The 21,132-nt window shown below is 42.5% G+C and overlaps 1 protein-coding gene across 2 annotated transcripts; it reads right to left on the minus strand.

Annotated features, from left to right (window-relative positions):
- Window positions 1-12,438: 12,438 nt before the first annotated feature.
- On the minus strand, window positions 12,439-17,811 carry SPRY1 (sprouty RTK signaling antagonist 1). Of its 2 annotated transcripts, none has more exons than XM_003271359.3 (2): window positions 17,690-17,811; window positions 12,439-14,653 (listed from the first exon to the last, which is right to left on the minus strand). In XM_003271359.3, exon 2 carries the CDS (start codon window positions 14,596-14,598, stop codon window positions 13,639-13,641), a length of 960 nt encoding a protein of 319 aa, XP_003271407.1. In that variant the 5' UTR covers window positions 14,599-14,653; window positions 17,690-17,811; the 3' UTR covers window positions 12,439-13,638. The 2 variants fall into 2 exon arrangements, with proteins under 2 accessions (XP_003271407.1, XP_003271405.1); XM_003271357.2 differs by lacking the exon at window positions 17,690-17,811 and adding an exon at window positions 16,394-16,709 and having other exon boundaries at window positions 12,440-14,653.
- Between the last annotated feature and the right edge of the window lie 3,321 nt (window positions 17,812-21,132).

Here is a 21,132-nt window from a genome sequence, read left to right on the forward strand (position 1 = left end):
GGGTACCATATCCCATTATTTACATAGAGTGTGAAGCAATTTTGGACTCTCACACTTGACTTTTTTTTAACCAAACTTTGGAAATCAAGCAATGCCAGCTTCCTCAAATTCAAGTTTTACTATTTTATAAAGATCACCTTAAAAACAAAATTTTTCCAAGTCTCTACATGTGCCTTATATATACCACCTATAAAATATAAAAAAATTTAAATTCCAATACTATTATTTACAAGTATTTCAAATTAAAAGAAAAAAAAAATAGCCGGGCGTGGTGGCTCACACCTGTAATCCCAGTACTTTGGGAGGCCGAGGTGGGCGGATCACCTGAGGTCAGGAGTTCGAGACCAGCCTGACCCACACGGAGAAACCCCATCTCTACTAAAAATACTAAATTAGCCAGGCTTGGTGGCGCATGCCTATAATCCCAGCTACTTGGGAAGGCTGCAGAAGCAGAATCGCTTCAACCTGGGAGGTGGAGGCTGCAGTGAGCCAAGATCACGCCATTGCACTCCAGCCTGGGCAACAAGAGCAAAACGCCATCTCAAAATAAAGAAAAAAAATGACCAATTCCAAACCCAAACTATTTTGCCCTTCTTTTGTGTTGCTTCTGTAAGAATTCAGGTTTTATTGGATCAGCCTATCTTTATGCTATATTCTCTTCAGGAATTGTAAATTAAACTCCCAAACTTCAAGTACAAACAAGGTCCACATAATGAAAACAGTACAGACCTTTAAAAGTATCGTTCATGTCTTTTTCTCATTCAGTTGGTTCTATTTCCTACTAGCTGCTTATCCTTGAGCATGTCATTTCACCCTTCTGGGGTTCAATTTGCTTTACTTTATTTTATTATTATTATTATTATTATTTTGAGACTGAGTTTTGTTCTTGCTGCCCAAGCTGGAGTGCAATGGCGTGACCTTGGCTCACTGCAACCTCCACCTCACGGGTTCAAGCGATTCTCCTGCCTCAGCCTCCCAAGTAGCTGGGATTACAGGCGTGAGCCACCACGCCTGGCTTTGTTGTTGTTGTTTTGAGACGGAGGCTCCCTCTGTGGCCCAGGCTGGAGTGCAGTGGCATTATCTCGGCTCACTGCAAGCTACGCCACCCGGCTTTAAGTCATTCTCTTGCTTCAGCCTCCCGACTAGCTGGGACTATAGGCGCCCACCACCACGCCCGGGTAATTTTTATATTTTTAGTACAGACGGGGTTTCACTGTGTTAACCAGGCTGGTCTCGAACTCCTGACCCCAGGTGATCCGCCCGCCTTGGCCTCCCAAAGCACTGGGATTACAGGGGTTACATATTCCCCAACCACCTTCCTTCCTTTCTTTATCATCACCACCACCAGCAGGCAGAGCAAAATACAGGGAATAAGGAAAACCGAGACTCTTATGTTGCAAACATTGTTTTTCTTTTCTTTTTTTTTTTTTTTTGATACGTTGTCTTGCTCCGTCACCCAGGCTGGAGTGCAGTGGCGCGATCTTGGCTCACTTCAAGCTCCACCTCCTGGGTTCATGCCATTCGCCTGCCTCAGCCTCCCGAGTAGCTGGTCAGCCTCCCAAGTAGTTGGGAATACAAGGGCCCGCCACCACGCCTGGCTAATTTTTTGTATTGTTAGTAGGGATGGGGTTTCACTGTGTTAGCCAGGATGGTCTCGATCTCCTGACCTCCTGATCCGCCCACCTTGGCCTCCCAAAGTTCTGGGATTACAGGCGTGAGCCGCCGCGCCCAGCCTGCAAACATTGTTTTTCACGATACTTCAATGATTCAAAATGTAATGACTGGATTAGGAGGGTGGAGTAGGGGAGTAGTGGAAGAAATGTTTGAGCAGTTAAGAGAAAAAGGCTGGCTTGGTGAATTTTATTTTTTTGAGATGGAGTCTCACTCTGTCTCCCAGACTGGAGAGCAGTGGTGTGATCTCAGCTCACTGCAACCTCCACCTCCTGGGTTCAAGCGATTCTCCCACCTCAACCTCCTGAGTAGCTGGGATCCATGCCCAGCTAATTTTTGTATTTTTGGTAGAGACAGGGTTTCACCATGTTGGCCAGGCTGGTCCTGAACTCCTGACCTCAAATGATCTGCCCACCTCGGCCTCCCAAAGTGCTGGGATTACAGGTGTGAGCCACTGTGCCCCACCAAGCTTGGTGAATTTTAAAGTTCTGGAACTTGGTGTTTTTGACAACAAAGTTCAGATACATAATTCACTGAAAAGTGTATACAGTGAAGCTGTATACAGTGAACTCTGGGAGGCTGAGGTGAAAGAATGGAAAATTTAGTTTCTGTTTGATTTGCAAATTCTTTGCTTCTTTCCTGTCTTCTTGCTTCCTGCCTTCTGTCCACTTTGCTTCTTTCCTGTTTTCTTGCTTCCTGCCTTCTGTCCACTTCATTACTCATTAACCATTCCAGGAGAGATGGGTGGTGGGGGGTGGTGGGGAGAGACTCTTAAATCTGCACAATTAGTAGAATGTTGAGTGGGGAAAATTTTGATCTCCTATATTTCATTTACACAAATGTCTCTGCCTTCCATTACCTGAGATGAGTTGACCCGGTACCAAATGGCCAAGACTTCTCCTCCCCCACCTTCTACAACCAATCAGATCAAGCTCACAACCTCCTTTCAGTCTCCACTGTCCCTGTCACATTAATCACCTTGGCTCCTATATTATTTATCCAGCTGGTCTCCCTCTTGCCCTCCAGTCCATCAGCACCATGCAGTACTGCCTAAGTATCCTTCTGAAACTCTAATCTGTTCATGCCATTCTCCTGATTATCATCTGTCAATGACTCTCTTATCACCCACAGGATAGAGCCTAAACTTTTTAACATGACATTTCCACTTTCCATGACTGGCTCCTCTTTTTCCCACAGGCATCTTACACTCCAAACATACTAAATTACTTGCAATGTTCTCATCATGCCATGATCATTCCTACTTAACATGCCTTTGGACTTTTCCAAAATGCTTTTCTCTCCCTTGGCTACCTGACTCATTACTACTCATCTTTCAAGCCTTTTCTATGAAGGCTTCTCTGATTTGCAAAGACAGATTTGGATGCCTCCTCCCAGAGTGTTTCCATGGCCCCATTTACCGCCAGTGATAGCATTATTCACACTGCTAAAAAGTTATGAATTACTATTCAAAGATACAGTTGTTAAATTGATGAATGTATAGTTGACAAAGCCAAGTTCTTATTTTCTCTCAAAAACTGTCAATATTGTAGACATTAGAAATGGTATCAAAAGACCCTGCAAACATTAATCTCAGCATTTTTCCTTATTCTAAAGCTTTTAAGAATAAATCTAGGAAGTTGATCAACAACAAATATTTACTGAGCTCTTATTCTATTGTATAATCACGATTCCAGGTACTAGATAGCAAAATGTTAAAACAGATAAATGTTGGTTTCATCCTTTTTTATCTTCCCTAATTGAATTGTTTCTGGTACTAAAGGGTAAAACCTAAAAAGACAGACACAAAGGGGAAATTATAGGCAATTCCAAGAGCAGGTTTACAAACCACAAAGTGCCAAGTTAAAATTTCACATGCTCTATAAATAACTCTGACACCAACAGTTTTCTTTATAAAGATAGGCCTCTCTACATTTACAGTAATAGAAGATTCTGGGTGGCCCAGAAGAATAAAATGTACTTCTGTTAGGGAATCAAATTTACTCACAGCTTCCACTGCAAATCTGCAACGTGCAAACTCTGTGAAGTAGGCAAGACTAAGATCTTGGACCGAATCTCTTTGCTTCCTCAAGTGGCTCTGAAGTGCACAAAAGCTGAAAGAAGGGAATGTGGAAAGCAGAAGGTCTTTTGGCTGTGTGTATTATTTTGACTGAATTGACAGGTCAATCTATTTCATGAAGATATTTTCTTTATTCAATAACGGATTTTGTTAAGAGATCGTTTGTGCTATAAATGGAGCACATCCCAGTTACAATAAATTCTACTCCACTAGTTCATTTCTTATTAAAATTATTCCTTATTAAGAAATCCTACATTTTTATCAGCTCTTGTAATCCATTAGTTTAGAAATAAGTTAGAGCACCTAAAAATATTCCTCCCAAACAAACAGCTTCTAGATATTTTTTTCTCCATGTATCATTCTAGCATTTTTTTTTTTTTTTTCTTTCTGAGACAGGGTCTTGCTCTGTCACTTGGGCTGGAGTGCAGTTGTGGGAACATGGCTCACCACAGCCTCAACCTCCTGGGCTCAAAGGGATCCTCCCACCTCAGCCTCCTGAGTAGCAGGGACTACAGGCGCATGCCCCCAGGCCTGGCTAATTTTTTGTAGATGTTTTAGCCAATGAACGTTTTTCACTTTTTTTTTTTTTTTTTTAAGACAGAGTCTTACTCTGTCGCCCACTGTGGAGTGCAGTAGCACGATCTCGGCTCACTGCAACCTCTGCCTCCCAGGTTCAAGCAATTCTCTGCCTCAGCCTCCCAAGTAGCTGGGATTACAGGCATGCACCACCACGCCCAGCTAATTTTTGTATTTTTAGTAGAGACAGGGTTTCACCATCTTGGCCAGGCTGGTCTTGAACTCCTGACCTCATGATCCACCCACCTCAGCCTCCCAAAGTGCTGGGATTACAGGCATGAGCCACTGCACCTGGCTGTTTTTCACATTTTATCTAGACATTTATTTTCACATTTATCTAGACATTCCCTGCAGCTTGTTGTGGGGGGCAATTAAGGCAGAGAATAAGTGTTACCTGCAGCCAATAAGAAATAATGAATTTCTGGCCAGGCGCGGTGGCTCACGCCTGTAATCCCAACACTTTGGGAGGCTGAAGCAGGTGGATCATCTGAGGTCAGGAGTTCAAGACCAGCCTGGCCAACGTGGTGAAACTCTGTCTCTACCAAAAATACAAAAGTTACCCAGGCATGGTGGTGGTCACCTGTAATCCCAGCTACTCAGGAGGCTGAGGCAAGAGAATCTCTTAAACCCTGGAGGTTGCAGTGGGCTGAGATCGCGCCACTGCACTCCAGCATGGGCAACAGCGCAAGGCTCCATCCAAAAAAAAAAAAAAAAAGAAAGAAAGAAATGAATTTCTTTTGGGGGTTCTTCCAATTTGCCCAGGCTGATCTCAAACTCCTGAGCTCAAGTGATGTTCCCAAAGTGTTGGGATTACAGACCACCGCCCAGCCAATTTCCAGTATTTTAATACCTAAATTAACAACTCTTCTAACACATTGGCCTCCATTTTCTCCTTATCTTCATCCTTAGTTCCATATATCTCTAACTCTTATCACCTGAGCTACCTGTCAGCACAGAGAAACTCCAGGTTTCCTCAGCATTTAAAAATGGCCCACCTGGCCAGGTGCAGTGGTTTATGCCCGTAATCCCAGAACTTTGGGAAGCTGAGGCAGGAGGATTGGGACCAGCCTGGGCAACATCATGAGGCCCTGTCTCTACAAAAAAAAAAAAAAAAAAAGGTTGGCCAGGCGCGGTGGCTCACGCCTGTAATCCCAGCACTTTGGGAGGCCGAGGCGGGCAGATCATGAGGTCAGGAGATCGAGACCATCCTGGCTAACATGGTGAAACCCCATCTTTGCTAAAAATACAAAAAATTAGCCGTGCGTGGTGGTGGGCGCCTGCAGTCCCAGCTACTCGGGAGGCTGAGGCAGGAGAATGGCGTGAACCAGGGAGGCGGAGCTTGTAGTGAGCCGAGATCGTGCCACTGCACTCCAGCCTGGGCGACATAGCAAGACTCCGTCTCAAAAAAAAAAAAAGAAGTTTTTTTTTTGTTTTTTTTTTTTAATTAGCTGGGTGCCGTGCTGCATGCCTGTAGTCCCAGCCACTCAGCAGGTTGAGATGAGAAGGTCATTTGAGCCCAGGAGTTTGAGGTTGCAGTGAGCTATGACTGTACCACTGCACTCCAGCCCTGGCAAAAGAGCGAGACCCTGACCCAAAACAAAAAGGCCCACCTTCTAGGGTCTTGACTTGGAACTGCTCCTATGTCCTCAGCTGTCCTCACTTTTCCTATTGCCTTGCTCTCAGTAAACCTGTATCTCACCCTCGTTGGGAACTTCATCTAATTTTTCTGGCCAGCCATTTTAGCAAACACTCAGGCTACTGCCCTAAAATCCCTGAGATCTGTGAAACTCACCATTTCTTATTGGCCCCAGGTAATACTTATTCTCTGCCTTAATTGCTCCCCACAACCAGCAGCAGGGAATGTCTAGATGAAATCTGAAAATTGGCTCCTAATTCCTTGTCTCATATGTGAGCTTGAGCTCTCACCACTCTTCACTTCACCTGCTTTGGTCTGTTGACAGAACCATGAGCAGTCCCCATCTCTAGCCATTCCAGACCTCTGCTCTCAAGAACCAATTTGGGTCTGTCATGTGCCTTAACTATCAGTAGAAGACCATCCTTCTATTTACTAAAAACAGGCTGCGTTTTGACAATTTCCTCCTCTTAAAATTCCATTACATCTGTTTCTTCCCTCTCTTATTTTTTCCTTTACTCTGGGAGAACTGTCTTGCCAAGGTTAAAGTTCCCCTTTGTGTTTTCTCTTCCATCTCCTCCTCCCTCTTCCAGGATTGTGCCCCTCCAGCTCTTCCCTCTTCTCCCTCTCAACTGCCCATACTGTCTTTCTGCAAAAAGGCTCAAGTTTCTGTTATTCTAAAAATACTCTCAGCTGTTTACCTGCCTCTAGTTACTTTCCTATCATCTCAAAATGTCTACAGTGAACAGCCTGAAACTGTTACCCTGCATATCCTTACTTCCCACTCATTTCCTAATCCCATGCAATCTGGTTTTCATTACAATTTCACCTAAATACCACTCACTAAATTTAGTTGGGAGTCTCTGCAGCTTTTGACATTTGATTACTAATTTCCACCTTAGAAGTATTCTCCTTTAGATTCTAAAACATACCTATCTCTTGGTGCCTGTGCTTCTTCGACCATCTCTCTTACTGATTGGCTCTATATCCTCTCTCTGCTCCCTAAATGTAGGTATGTTCAAGGTTTGTCTCTAGCCTGCTTTTAATTCCATTGTTTTCCTTTGGGATCTACACTGTGGATCTCCTATCACTTGTATGTGGATGATGGGCCATCACTAACCTCCCTTAAACTCTAGACTTTTTTTCATAATTATCTGTGTTTATCCCAATAGAACTCATAACATTTCCTGCCCCACATACCCCAAACAAATCCCACTCATTTAACAGAACTGTCATTTTCCCATTTGCCTAAATCCAAAAGCTCAGTATCAATTCTTTCCTCCAACTCAAACCCACATACAAATAACCGCAAAGTCCCATAGATTCCCTATGGACAATACTTCTGTCATTCACACCCCACCCCCTTTCCCTTTCTACTAACCTACAAGCTGCATCAGGACCATAATACCTATGGCTTTCTTTTTCTAAATTGGCCTTCCTATCTTAATCTCTGCTATTTTAATCTCCCACAATTCCCCTACACATACCTATGATCTAACTCAGAGGATTTCGACTAGCTGTAGAATCATCTGGGGTGCTTTTAAAACAAAGGAAAACCAAGGCCCACTCTCAGAGATTCTGATTTAACTAGTTTAAGGCGGGGTCTAGGCACAGGCTTTTGTTCATTGCTGAGGGTGGTGTCTTTTGCTCTCAGCTGCTTTTAATGTGCAGCTAAGGCTAAGAACCATTGCTAGCCAAACTGGAACTGAGTTTTCTCAAACTTGCATCTTGTTTGCTTAGCTAGCTTTGTCTGGCTCCCTCATGGCACTTATTTCTCTGCAATGGACTATCATTAATCCATTGTGCTTTAACAAATGTGTTCAATTTTATAACACAAATAATCTGAATTTTTGTTCAACCTCCACTCCCCTTAATCAACTTCTCTTTCCTTCCTTCCAGCCATTTACCACATGTACAAATGCCGCAAGTAGTTTTTATTTTTATTTTACTTTATTTATTTTTTTTTTTTTGCCCTGGCTGGAGTGCAGTGGCGTGATCTCGGCTCACTGCAACCTCTGCCTCCCGGCTTCGAGAGATTCTCCTTCCTCTGCCTCTTGAGTAGCTGGGATTAAAGGCGCACACCACCACGCCCGGCTAATTTTCGTATTTTTAGTAGAGATGGGGGTTTCACCATGTTGGTCACACTGGTCTCGAACTCCTGACCTCCTGATCTGCCCGCCTCGGCCTCCCAAAGTGCTGGGATTACAGGCGTGAGCCACCGCGCCCAGCCCAGCAAGTAGTTAATACAATTTACTTCATTTTCACAAATAGATCATGACTTTAGGCAAGTAACCTCTCCAAACCTGGACTTCTCATCTCTAAAATAAAAAGACTGGATTAGATGACCTTTAAGTTTCCTTCTACTAGGAAGGAAATAATGATTCTATGATTATTTTATCATAAAAATTACTATTCTGATTTTATCAAATTATAATTTTGATTATTATTGTATATAGACTAAGTAGATTCTTGGACTAAAATATTCTTGGACTAAATAAAGCATCATTGGTGAATGATGCTTCTAGTATACTGTACCTAAATATCCAGTTCAAAACAGTTCTAGGTTCTCTGATAGTTTCTGCAATAGAATTATTGCCATATCTATGTGATTCTATCTGCAAGACGACATCCATCTCTTTAATAATGCAAAATATACAATTTAAAGCAGCTTCTAATCACTGCAGTCTTACTGCAGCCAGAAAAATGATAAGAAGTACCATCACGAGTTCTTAAATCTAGATGCCAAGTTACTGTTCCTTTCACAAACTGACTAATATTACCATATAAACCCAGCCAGAGGAAACACAAGCTCCACTTTCAAACTGTTAATTTTAATATTAACATATGAAAAATAATCACGGCAATGAAGTCATTTACTACTTATTCCTGATAGCTAAGCATCAATAATAGTATATGCAGAAAAACATCTCATTTCCTAAATTATGGTCAAATATATTAATTATGAAGGAAAAATTTTCTGGTAAAGAGGATGGAATAGTAAGGGCTAATTGCAGCAGAAAGACACTCATTGAGTTGGCTGCTGAGAAAATGAAGAGGCCAGGTGCAACGGCTTGCGCCTGTAATCCCAGCACTTTGGAAGGCTGAAGCAGGACAGCTTAAGCCCAGCGTGGGCAACATAAGGAGACACCTGTATCTACTAAAAAAAAAAAAAAAAGTAGCTGGCCATGGTGGCGTTTGCTTGTGGTCCCCGCTACTTCACAGGCTGAGGCAGGGGAGGATTGCTTGAGCCTAGGAGGTTGAGGCTGCAGTGAGTGGTGATCAAGCCACTGCTGCACTCCAACCTCGGTGACAGATCGAGACCTAATCCCAAAAAGCAAACAAACAAGAAATGAAGAAAATCCTGTGTCAGATGAAAGAGTTCAGGCTCTACCCTAGCTAAAACACGAACAGTTCTCAAGCCATGACTTTGTTTGTACATCCTCAAAATGAAGACAGTGAGCTACATAAATCAGTTCCAAAGTTGCCTGATACAATCACCCAAAAAGCTTTTTGAAAATAATGAATACCAGGCCCCCACCCCCGGAGATTATTCTAATACAGGTCTGAGCTATGACACACACTTGTGAATTTTTAATTTTTAAACTAGATATCTATTTCTTTTCATACATGATTGAGAAACATTAAGATAAACTCTGAGATATATTTCTAGTTCTAGAATTCTACTGTATACAGAATGCCCCTATGAGGTGTTCAATAATAGCAAAATGGCTTAGTAATAATCTGAGAGACTACTGTAAGAATCAATAGCTATCAGGTAAGTATATACATGGCTATTTTGATTATAGCTAATCAGTGAAGTAATGGAAAAAACAACCATCCAACCAGCAATTGGCCAAAAGGACTTAAAGTTTTGTTTTCAACATATTTAAAAACATCAACACTCTTGCCAATTAAAATGTATAGTGAGAGTTTAGGATGAGAACTGCTTTTAGACACTTTTCCAGTTTGTTTCAATATTTCAATATATCTCAAAAGGGATTGTTTTTTAATATGAGATCTCTATAGATATCGGTAGTCTGCTACGAAATACACCTCTCCATTAAAAAAAGAAAAGATTTAGGAAAAATTGATAATTTCAAAAATTTAATCCTCTGGAAATTAATCACCTGAGTCTGGTTCCATTATCGATTTTAGGATAAAAACATAGTTTTTAACTTATTTTTCACTTTAAAGACCACTGTTTTTAAAGCTTTAATTTTTATTTTTAGTAATAATGGAAATATTTTGTGGTTTAAATTTTGGAAACCATGTAATTATAATCCTACATTTGCAGATTCACTTTAGGTCTTCACACACAAAAAAGTCTACTTTTTCACATTCCATTTTTTCTGCTAGGTTACATTTTATAAACTCTGTAAACAGGAAACTACTCAATTACAAAAGTCCTGTGTTGGTTTATTCACTATTACACTATCTAAATAAGGCTTGTTTGAAATGAAAAAATTGGCAGGCAGAAAATATACTGGAAAGGAACCAGGTTAACAAAAACATCCATTCTGTCAAGCTGTACTAGTTGGGGAAGAGGGACAAATGTGTGGAATAAAAAGGTTAGCCCATCTATTTGGCATGTTGTGTTTCATTCAACAGTATTAAATAAGTGGCAGCGGCATTGTAAATTTCAGCTGATGCTTTCAAAGTCTTAGCAATTTAAAATGATGATTAGCATTAGGTTCAAGAGCCTAGGGCCCATAAGCTCTTGCGAGAACACACTCTTATATTTCTTCTTCCTAGGTTTAAACCATCACAAAGGAGGAAGTTTCGAATCAAAGTGTTTATGCTCTGCCACCTGACAAGCCTCTTTTAGAAATCTGAACCTCTAACCGATCGCTCCTTCCAAGTATAGACTTGCCATTATGCCAGACTTCATATAGTCTTCGAAGCAGACCACCATCTTAGTATTTTTCATGTATTCTGCATATATATAGCCAGAAGTTAAAACTCCACAGCATACTTCATTCTCATAAAAGTTATAAATTTCTTTCAGTAAAAGCTACTGCATCTTAGTCTGGTTATTACAGCTAAAGACAGCTCTTACTCCAACTAATTATACTAAGGTTCTAAATAATACCGGAAAAAAAATCCACAGAGTATTTTGAAGAAGTCTGTGTTTATATACTTCATTAAGAAGCCACATCTCAGTGAAAATACTCTATAAATATGAAAGGACCAGTGATAACATCACATAACTTGAGTGTCAGAGGAAAACACTCAAGTTCACATTTTTAAATGCTACAGATTATGAAGTAGCCTCCAAAACACAACTATTCACTTTTAAAAATCCTCCTGCTTTCAAAGCATAAAGGAAATATTTGATGGATTAAATATCACATTGCCAACTAATAGGTTTAGCGGCTTGATGGAAAAGGACTAAAACAAGTTTCTACCAATTATACCTTGTCTATATAAAACAAAGTCAAAGCCTATTTACAAAGAACAAATACGTACTCTTAAACTAACAGCCAAACCATCCATGAATAATGACCAAAACAAAAAGCTGGATAAGAGCTTTGATAACCTGGGTTCAAATTATGTCAATATCTTATTCTCAAATGCAAAGAATTATTTTCAAAGGCAGATAATGACCGACATATCACTTAGTCTTAGGGAGTTAGTGAGACTGAGGACTCACATGAATAAAATTTTATCAAACTTAAAAACGGTGTATTCTGAGGACTCAAAGGACCAAATATTTTATCAGACCCAAAGATTCCAGCTATGTAGTGGTTTCACCAGCCTAAAAAATAAGATTTAAAATACTTACTTTTTCTACGTAAAATTTTAGGCCCTCAGATTTCTTATTGCACAGGACTTGATGAGGTGTAATTTGGTCAGGCCACATTAGACTTATGAAACAAGTGAAAAGACAGGGACAGGAATGTTTTTGAAATCTCTCTGATACTGTGAATTATTCCCTTGGTAACTTCTAGATCCTTTATTAAAGTGACAGTACCCGAGACTCCTAGCATTATCTACAGAACTATGTTCATTAAGTCTAGCTGATAAATCTAACTTTTTATTAACTTAAGAGTTAGGATAAACATTTAAAAAGGCTTCTACTGTAGATATGCCCCATTTCAAGAAACTATAATATACACAAAACCTCAAGCTTACAAAATAGTCAAAGTAGGAAGAGACTATATTACAAAAAACTTTTACTGTATAAAATAACTCACTTGAGCATTTGTTAAAAGATAATTTGGATTACAAAATTTTGATTAATGCACTTTCCAGGAAATAATAGGTTGGTGCAAAAGTAACTGTGTTTTTGCCATTAAAAATGGCCCAAAACTGCAATTACTTTTGCACCAACCTAATTATCTAGTTCCTAATTTGGGCTCACCTACGTCTAGATTCAACATCTATAGGGAAAGAAGTAAAATGTGTGTGTAAGAAGAAAAAGCCAAAGCAAATAAGCAAAAATCATCATAATAGTACAGGCTAATAAATGAAGAAATCGAGAGACAGTTTCATTAATTAATATATTTTCTGCATTATAGTTAACATATGTACTTTCTTCGTGTCACCTTATTTTCCGTTAAGTATTGATATTTTGTTATATTCAGACATGAGTACATTTCAACAGTCTTTTGCAATAAATACCATAAAATAATAGAGATTCGCATAATAAATATTCTTTACAATAAAAAAGTTTAACAGACTTTTTGTCTTAAAAATAGTCAGAATTCAACTTTGTGATTTATACATAAAATATACAAAAAGCACCACAATTTGTGGTTAAGGCAAGGAAAACACAGAAGAGATTAGAATTACTCAGCTGTTAACTATCCAAGGGGCCAAAAGGACCATTAAGGAGCCAAGATCACTTTAGGCAGCATAGTTCTGTGACACCTATAGATTGATCAGCTATAAATATCAACTTGAGTTATCCAAATGCCCTCAATGACAACAAAAATTTGGTGAGAAGCATGGGGTGAAGAAGGAAGGTTGTTGAGTCCTTCACAAATACAAAGGCTAGAGTGAAGATGGGCAAGGTCCAACCAATATATCTCCAATGTGAAGATTTACATTGTAAAGCGAATCTAAAATTACATAGAAAGAAAAAATGCACTTGGCATCTCCAGAGTAAGACAACAACAAAACCGAGGGGAAAGAACCTTGGAGGACAAGAAGGAGAGGGCAGTGGTTAAAGGAAAATTTTTACGTTATAGCAAAAAATATATCCCCCATGCTACTTAAGGGGCCAATGCTAGAAAGATAGCCCTAACTGGAGACAGATTTAATACATAGCTTATTTAAGCAATTAAACAGTTGCTTTTTAAAAAACCAATTTCCCTGCTCCCACAGTACCCAATCAAAACAACTCTAAATCACTGTAGTCTGGGTGTGGGTGTATGTTCATGTATACAACTTTAGAAAGTTGCTTGCAGAACAAAAAGGCTACACAAAAGCCCACTGGCTCTCAATACCCTCTCAAGTGGATGGCAGAGGCTCTTGTTTTAAGTGGGAGCCAGGTGCAGTTTCCCAGTCCACTCTTGCTGAAGATCATCCATGAGGAAAGAGAAAAATCCATGAGTCAGATCTTGGGAACAGGGGAAGAGAAGGTGGGAAACAGGGAAAAATTCTAAAGAAAAGAAAAGAAAAAAAAACCAGCCCCAACTTGAAAGCTAGAAGTTCAGGAGGTACAACCCACCTCCAAAAATCATGATGGTTTACCCTGACCCCGGGAGGGGCAGCTCTCCAGCTTACAATAGACAGTGTTGGAGTTCTTACATCTGCACCCTGGGCGATGGATCCAGTCATAACACCTCCTGCACAGCTTCAGGCATCCTTTAGCAGGAGGATAACAGAGTAAGCAAGGTAAAAATAAAGACATGGCTCCCATACAAAGGTATCTAGAGCAGCAGTGTGACTGTGAACAGGAGCAAGGATTATCTGAATAGGAATCCCCTTCGTCGTCATTGGAGCAGTGGTAGAAGATGCCCTTGACTAAGCACATGCAGGTTCCATATTCCACCATGCTCTCAGCAGAGCAAAGGCACTGCCGGTTACAGGCCAAACAGGATGGCAGGGTCCTGGGAGCCGTGCATTCTCCACACTTGCACTTCCCACATTGTTCACAAATGAACTTGTGCTGTGTCAGGTCCTCTTTCAAGGAACCCTTCAAGTCATCCACAATCAGTTGCTTGGGCTGGGTCCGGATTGCCCTTTCAGACCTATGACCAGGGACTGGTCTGGTTGGTGGTGACCTTCCTAACAGTCCCTGTTCAGAAGAGGCACTGCTGTTGCTCCCAGAGCTGGCTGCACTTCCAGTGCTGGTCGATCTGCTCAAAATGGGGCCCCTGGCATTACTTGCGAGTACTGCATGTCCCAGGTGGCTTGTGTGTCTGTGCTCGTAGTTATTATTCACATTAATTGGTATGATTTCATGAGTCCTTTCATGCTTTTCTTGTCTTGGTGCTGTCCGAGGAGCAGGTCTTTTCACCACTGAAGGCCCTTCTGTGTATTCATTGCTGCCTCTTATGGCCTTGATCTGGTCTAAGGACAAAATAGCAGCAGGCTGAATCTCTCTCTCATACTCTAATCTGTGACGGCTATCCAAAGAAGGCTGCTGGATCACAACTAATGAACTGCCACTGCCATGTTGATTTTGGGGATCCATGTGTAGTGATCTCGAGTTCTGGCAATCAGTGGAAACCTGGCATGCATCTGAAATCCTAAAACGAAATCAAAGATGAAAAAAACACAGAAAATAAATGACAGGAAGCATTTTTTTTTGGGGGGGGGGATCCTGTCAAGTCACAAATTGCCTAAACCGCCTAGTAATGACCTCCTTCAACAGTGTTTACAATGATGCTGGGGTCCTGGTCAGAGTCCAATTCCAGGACAGGCTGGGGACCACATCATAGAGGAAGACTATAAACAAGAGACCCCATGCCATGAACAAGTTTTTCCAACTTTTAAGAAGCAGAATCAAGAGGAAGTAATGCCTTCCTGTTTGTGAATCCAATAATTAAAATGGAGCATGCCTTCGCAGGGAATACTGAGTATAAGCAGGAGAATAACTCTCATCTAAAGAAACCTCAGTTATCAATTCATAGGTGGCTTCCATAAAGGAAAATGTCTACGCTTTAAGAAATTGAGAATGGCTTTGGTGCTACAGCCTTTTTGTTGTGTGCTGTTACATGCATTAGATTAATGATGAAAAAAATTAAGGCATTAAAAAAAATTGAGACTCTAAACTAAAATGAAATCACAAAATAATACGTAATTTCCTGTATAAATCAGAATTTTAAAACTATCTTATTATTCATCTATGAGATGCAAAAATAAATCTATCAGGTACACAACGGTTCTTGGTGTTTTGGAACTACAAACACACACACACAAGACTCAGTGTATAATCCAGTCAATGATATAACAGTACTCATATTTGAAATCCTGAGAGGATTTTTTTAAGCTGAAGGGCTCACTCACAAAACAAGTTTTATGCACAAATAAGCGTGAGGCCTTTAACGCAGTGTAGGGAAATCCTGGCAGTTTTAATTATCTGTATTTCCTGATTTAAAAATCTGTATTTACATGACAGACCCTGATTTTCAAAAGCGCTGCCAACTCTGATTCGATGTGCTTCTTGTAACAAAATCAGCACACTAATATCCAGATAAAAATAAGCAGTTGTGTTTCCATACTAATACTAAATTATTTCTAATTTATAATGTGTTCTTCACAAACTACCGAAGATAAAAGTTTCTGCTTTCAGTGGTGAACTGGAGTATTTTTCACACAAATTCCTTCTAAAGTCTACAGAGTCGACCCAATTCAAGAAGGAAAAGAAAAAGAAATGTCCATTCTCCACTACCAACTTGAGGCAAAAAACATGGTTTAAGGAATAACGCAGAAAGAAGTCCATTTCCTGTATTTCCTAAACTAATGTCTCTAAACTATGTCTTACATGTTAACTTCTTGGAGCTCCCCCCGTTTTCACAACTCAGCTCTCTCAAGTTTCTACTTTATTCTACCTTCCTTGCGCATGAGGAGTAACACATTCATAACCTGCGGGGATTTAGTCTCGGAGTCATCAACATCTAATCCTGACTCCTGCACAATTATTCCTCTTCTTCAAGAACTTCTAAACTCAGTGCTTTCAAAGCAAAAGGTAGCTAAAAGTACTAAGTCAGATTCCACACGAAACACAAAAGGAGGATTTGAATAGTGTAACCCAAAACACCAGGCACAACTTTAATTTGCATTTCCAATGATAGTTCTAACAAACTTCATACTGGCTGGGAAATGAAGTTGCCAGACAAAAAAATTAAAAGCAAAGAAAATTCGCCACCTCCGATCCGAAGAAAAGCCCATTCTCAAGCAGTGACAATCTTGGACAAGCCCCAAACACGCTCACACGCGCTCGGCACACTGCCTTCCCCAAGAAAACGCAAATGGAAGTAGAATACCTTTTCGGGCAATCCCATCACCACACTAAGGATCACCGTGGATTTCCAACACACTTTTTGCGTGGCCCACCAAGGTTTCTGACAAATCTCGAAGGGCCTTCAGCGTCCACGCGGGCGCCCAAAGCAAGCCCAAGGTCTGGCTGACCCTAAGCAAGGATTTGTCTATACTTTAAAGGAAAAGCTGGGTTCACCGAGGGCCGGGGAGAAAGAAGCCAGCGCAGGGGCGGCCACATTTTAAGTTACCACGGTGGAGCTGCGCCCTCTGCAATCCGCACTGAATAAATAGTTGACGGAGAAAGGAAAAGGAAAAAGTTATGAATGAAAACAAGTTCTCTCTCCCTCTCTCTCTCTCTGGTAGGAGGAGGGGAGGAGGCTGAGGTTACCATGAGCTCAGGAGGGCGGACTTCTCCACTTTTTTTTTTTTTTGAGACGGAGTCTCACTTTGTCTCCCAGGCTGGAGTGCAGTGGCGACCTTGGCTCACTGCAAACTCCGCCTCCCGGGTTCAAACGATTCTCCTGCCTCAGTCTCTCGAGTAGCTGGGGCTACAGTCGCGCGCCACCACGGCCGGCTAATTTTTGCATTTTTAGTAAAGACTGGGTTTCGTCATGTTGGTCGGGCTGGTCTCGAACTCCTGACCTCAGGTGATCAGCGCGCCCCAGCCTCCCCAAGTGCTGGAATTACAGGCGTGAGCCACCGCGCCCGGCCGGCTTCCCCACTTTTAAAGTGGCAGTGCCCTCTCCCCTCCCCTCCCGTCTTTGCACTGAGCTCCAAACAAGAAGAAAGTTGCGGCTAGCTTTGGGGCTGCCTAATTCTATCGAGGGGGTAACCGGCGAATTCCGGGGATGTGCCTACACACACACACACACACACACACACAGCCTTTGTCGTCCCCCTGCTTGAGGCATACTCCTCCAAAGAGGGCCCCCGGGGACATCCCCAGAGCCGCCTGGAATCCCCCCCTTGGGCGTGAAGGGCTCTCCGAGAGGACAACCTGGGCCACCGCGCCGCCGCTCCGGGTAATCGGGGATGGAGAAAACCCTGTCTTGTTACGTTCCGCAGCCGCGGACCGTCGCCCACCCCGCCACCCAACCTTGAGCCCCCAGAAGCCGCGGCCCCCAGGGGGCAGGGAGCAGCGGGAGGGGCAGCGCCGCGCGAGGTCGTCCCTCCCCTCCCCTCCCCTCCTGGAGTCCAGGCTTGGGCAGCAGCGCCGCCGAGTCCGCACCTGCCGCGCCGGGCGAGCCCCGCCCGCGCGCCTACCGCCCCGCGGGCCGAGGGCAGCCGCCGCACACACTCACCTAGGCCGAAGCGGTGGCCGGGGGCCAAGCCGTGCGACCCGGCCCAGGTCCTGGTGCGGGCGGCGGCGTGCACGCGCCGCATCAACCGCGGCGGGGAGGGCGAGGCGGCATCGCCGGAGCTGGAGCGCCTCGGCCCGCGGCCTCCCCCGCCCCCGCCGTCACCCGCCAGGAGCGCTCCCCGCGGCCCCCTTCCGGCTGCGGAGGGCAGTTCTTCGGCGGCTCCGCGCGGCCGGGCCCGGACCTCTCACGGCTGGTGCTCGCCGGGCGGCTCAGTAACATCCACCTCCGGAGGTCTTCTCCTGCAGCCCCTTTCCAAGAACCAGTTTTTACAAATCCTTTCAGAAAGGCTCCTCCAAGTCTCAGAAAAACAAGTAGGGGAGTGGCGGAGAGTCGAGTGCGTGACGGGCCAGCTGACGGCACAGTGTGCTCAGAGAACTATCTCGGGTTCTGGTCGCTCCTCGCGGGGAACGAAGGAAGGGATGGCGGCCTCCTGACGAGCGAAAAATCCACGTCACGGGCGTTCGAGACTCCGCAGCGCCCAGGTCGGGGCCCGAACCGGCGTTGGCGGGCGGGTCACGGAGCCGCGCAGTACCCCGGCGAGACCTCGGAGCACGCGCCTGCCAGGCAGAGGCCGCCGCGGCCGGGAGGGAGGAGGGGGATTTTTTTACCCTTTTTTTTTTTAGCGGGGAGGAGTGAAGAGAGTGAGGTTTGGGGATCCTTCTCGGAGAGAGAAAGGCGGGCGTCGTCCCTTGTCCCCCGCGCAGGCCGAGGCGCTTTGCCGATCCCGCACGTTGGGCAAGTGGGGGCACAGCGTCCCCGGGCACTCCGGTCCCGGCAGGTCAGCCTCTCCCGGGCAGCGCTCACACCCAGTCCTCCAAGCCTGCGATTCCACGGCCGAAATGCCTGCGACAGAGGATTAGAGATAGAAGCTCGTGAATGTCCCTTTCTTCGAAGGGCTGGGACCCGGGGCGGGCCGCTGGCCAGCTCGCCCGCAGCCCGTTGCCATGTGCTCCCTGTTGCTGCTCCCGGTGATTGACAGGCCGGCGCACAGTCGGCGTGTCAGCCGCGAACCAAAGTAACATGCAGTCCTGCACGTTTTTGCCGAGGTGCTTTTGCCCCCTGGAATGCCTAGGAGTTCAAACAACGTTCAAGCAACGCCTCTGCGCGTTAGGAATCAATACACAAGAGACGGGAAATTCAGGTTTTAAACCAATGCTTCGCTCGGGATTCGGTCGCCAACAATGCCTAAACAAACACGCATTTGGTCCACACACCGAGTGCTACCCCTCTTCGCATAAAGGCATTAACGGCTCTGTGTTTCACAAATTCGATCGTTTCAGACTTTAAACGTCTACTGTTCGGTTAAGGAGAGGTGAAAGGGACCCTGCTTTTTCTTTTAGCGGTAGCATTTACTTTAAGAGCATTAGTTTTAGCAGTGGGAATACTACCGGTGTTTTGAAATGCAACCAGAATCTTAGCTGGAAAGCAAGTTCAAAGAAATAAATGTTCAGTTCCTTGCGAAAGTCAACATTTCTCACCTTATCTTTCCTAAAATGTCTACGGAAGGAAACGGTACTCACCTAATGCAAAGATTGCAAATTGCTTTTCAGGCACATTTAACAGCGACTGTAGCTGTTCCTTATCCAGGGCAGGGAACTCTGCTGATATCACTCTGCAAAGCACTGCGTGCTTTACAGAGCGATCTCACTCCGGCTCCGCAGAATTTCAGCTCCTTGCCTCCACCTCCACCTCCACTCCAGGACACGCCTCCGGTGATATCATGTGTCAATCACTCGGGCTGCCTGAAAACCTGGAACAGGATTTCCTTAACTATCGTTTCCTCTTGCGTTTATGTGTACCGACTTGGAAATGTTGCCCTACAGACTCGTGTAATAAACATCCTCTTAAAACTTCGGGAGTGCCTCTAAAAATTCTGCAAATGCAGTTTGTCATAGAGGAATACATTCGGATTTAGTTAGCAATCTTTAGTTGTCGATCTTAATTAAAAGGATTGGTGGACTCTACTCTTAAGTTTCATTAGAAAAGAATTGTGAAGAATAAAAGAAAATGAAAAAAGTTGCATGCCAAGCCATCACTTCTGATCAACTAGAGGGAAAACGTATATTGACACAAAAAGATGATTATATAACATTACAGTTCCTATTTACAACAAAGTTCAAAATATGTGAAACCTAAAGTTCAAAAGGTGGCACTCTTTACTGCAAATGTAATGTAAGGATATGTAATAAAGGTGAAATTTTCTGCTATGGGTTTTTTAAATAATTGCTTTACCTTGGCTTGTTATATGATTTCCCAAAAAGCAAGCACATGGAGAAAAAACAAATTCTTTCAATTTTGTAATATAGTTGTATAATTTTGCAAAAAATACCAACCCGTATATTTTTTAATTAGCTAAAAGTCAATTAATTAGAATAGAAAAAATTTATCAAGAAGTTTTATAATTGTTAGTAATAGCTGATATGACTGGGAAAAAACACTTTAAGTAGGAAACTTGCTTGCTACTTTCTTACAAACTATGCGATTTTAGACATTTATTATCAAAATTGTGCCTTTTCATGCTGCAGTGAGGATAACTTTTTGTGGAATTGAAGGTTCCGTAGAAACCTTTAAAAGCCACCTAAAAACCAAAAACTTAGTGGAAAGGAAATATTTTTCCAGGTACTATATATATCAGGAGTAGCTTAAAGTCTGGTAAAACAAAGCAAACAATAACAAAACTCTAGAATCTAAATCATATATACATATAAGTATGGAAATTTTTAGTTCAAAGTACATTTTTAGTCTCCTTATTTACAATAGCAAGTGGTTCTGTTAAAACTTTATAAATATATACATACATAATACACACACGCACACACACACAAGACTTTCAAATGTCTGAGCACTTTCAAAAATTAAAGTTGTGTTTGGAATTGCCTCTAAAGAACACAGAGCATTGTTAAGAACATGAATAACAATAAGAAAGCATCACTAAAAAATAGCATAGAATAAGAATCAAGCGAAAAAGCTACATATTCACTCTTAATATTATGAATTGTATTAAAATAGGCTATTTAAAAGAATAAAATTGATTTCACTGTATTTTTTTCATAGATCTCATTAGATTTTTGGGAAGTAATGAAATTTTACTAGTGATGGATAGGTTTCTTGTGAATGTATTTGGAATAGACAAATCAAAAATAGAATATCATGTCAGAGTATCTTATTTGGTTCTTCAAAACTGACTATTACCACAACTGTGAGCTGAGCGGTCAGTTCACCAATATGATAAAACCTGGAGAGGGAGCACTGAACATTCTACCTTCATAAATTCTACAAAATATATTTGAAAGATTTCTATTGCAAATACACTCTATTTCAACCAGAAATGTATTAAAATAATTTTCATGAGATCAAGTATTTTTAAATCATAATAATAAAAT

This window comes from Nomascus leucogenys, chromosome 7b (genome assembly GCF_006542625.1).
Source record: "Nomascus leucogenys isolate Asia chromosome 7b, Asia_NLE_v1, whole genome shotgun sequence".
Lineage (NCBI taxonomy): Eukaryota > Metazoa > Chordata > Mammalia > Primates > Hylobatidae > Nomascus > Nomascus leucogenys.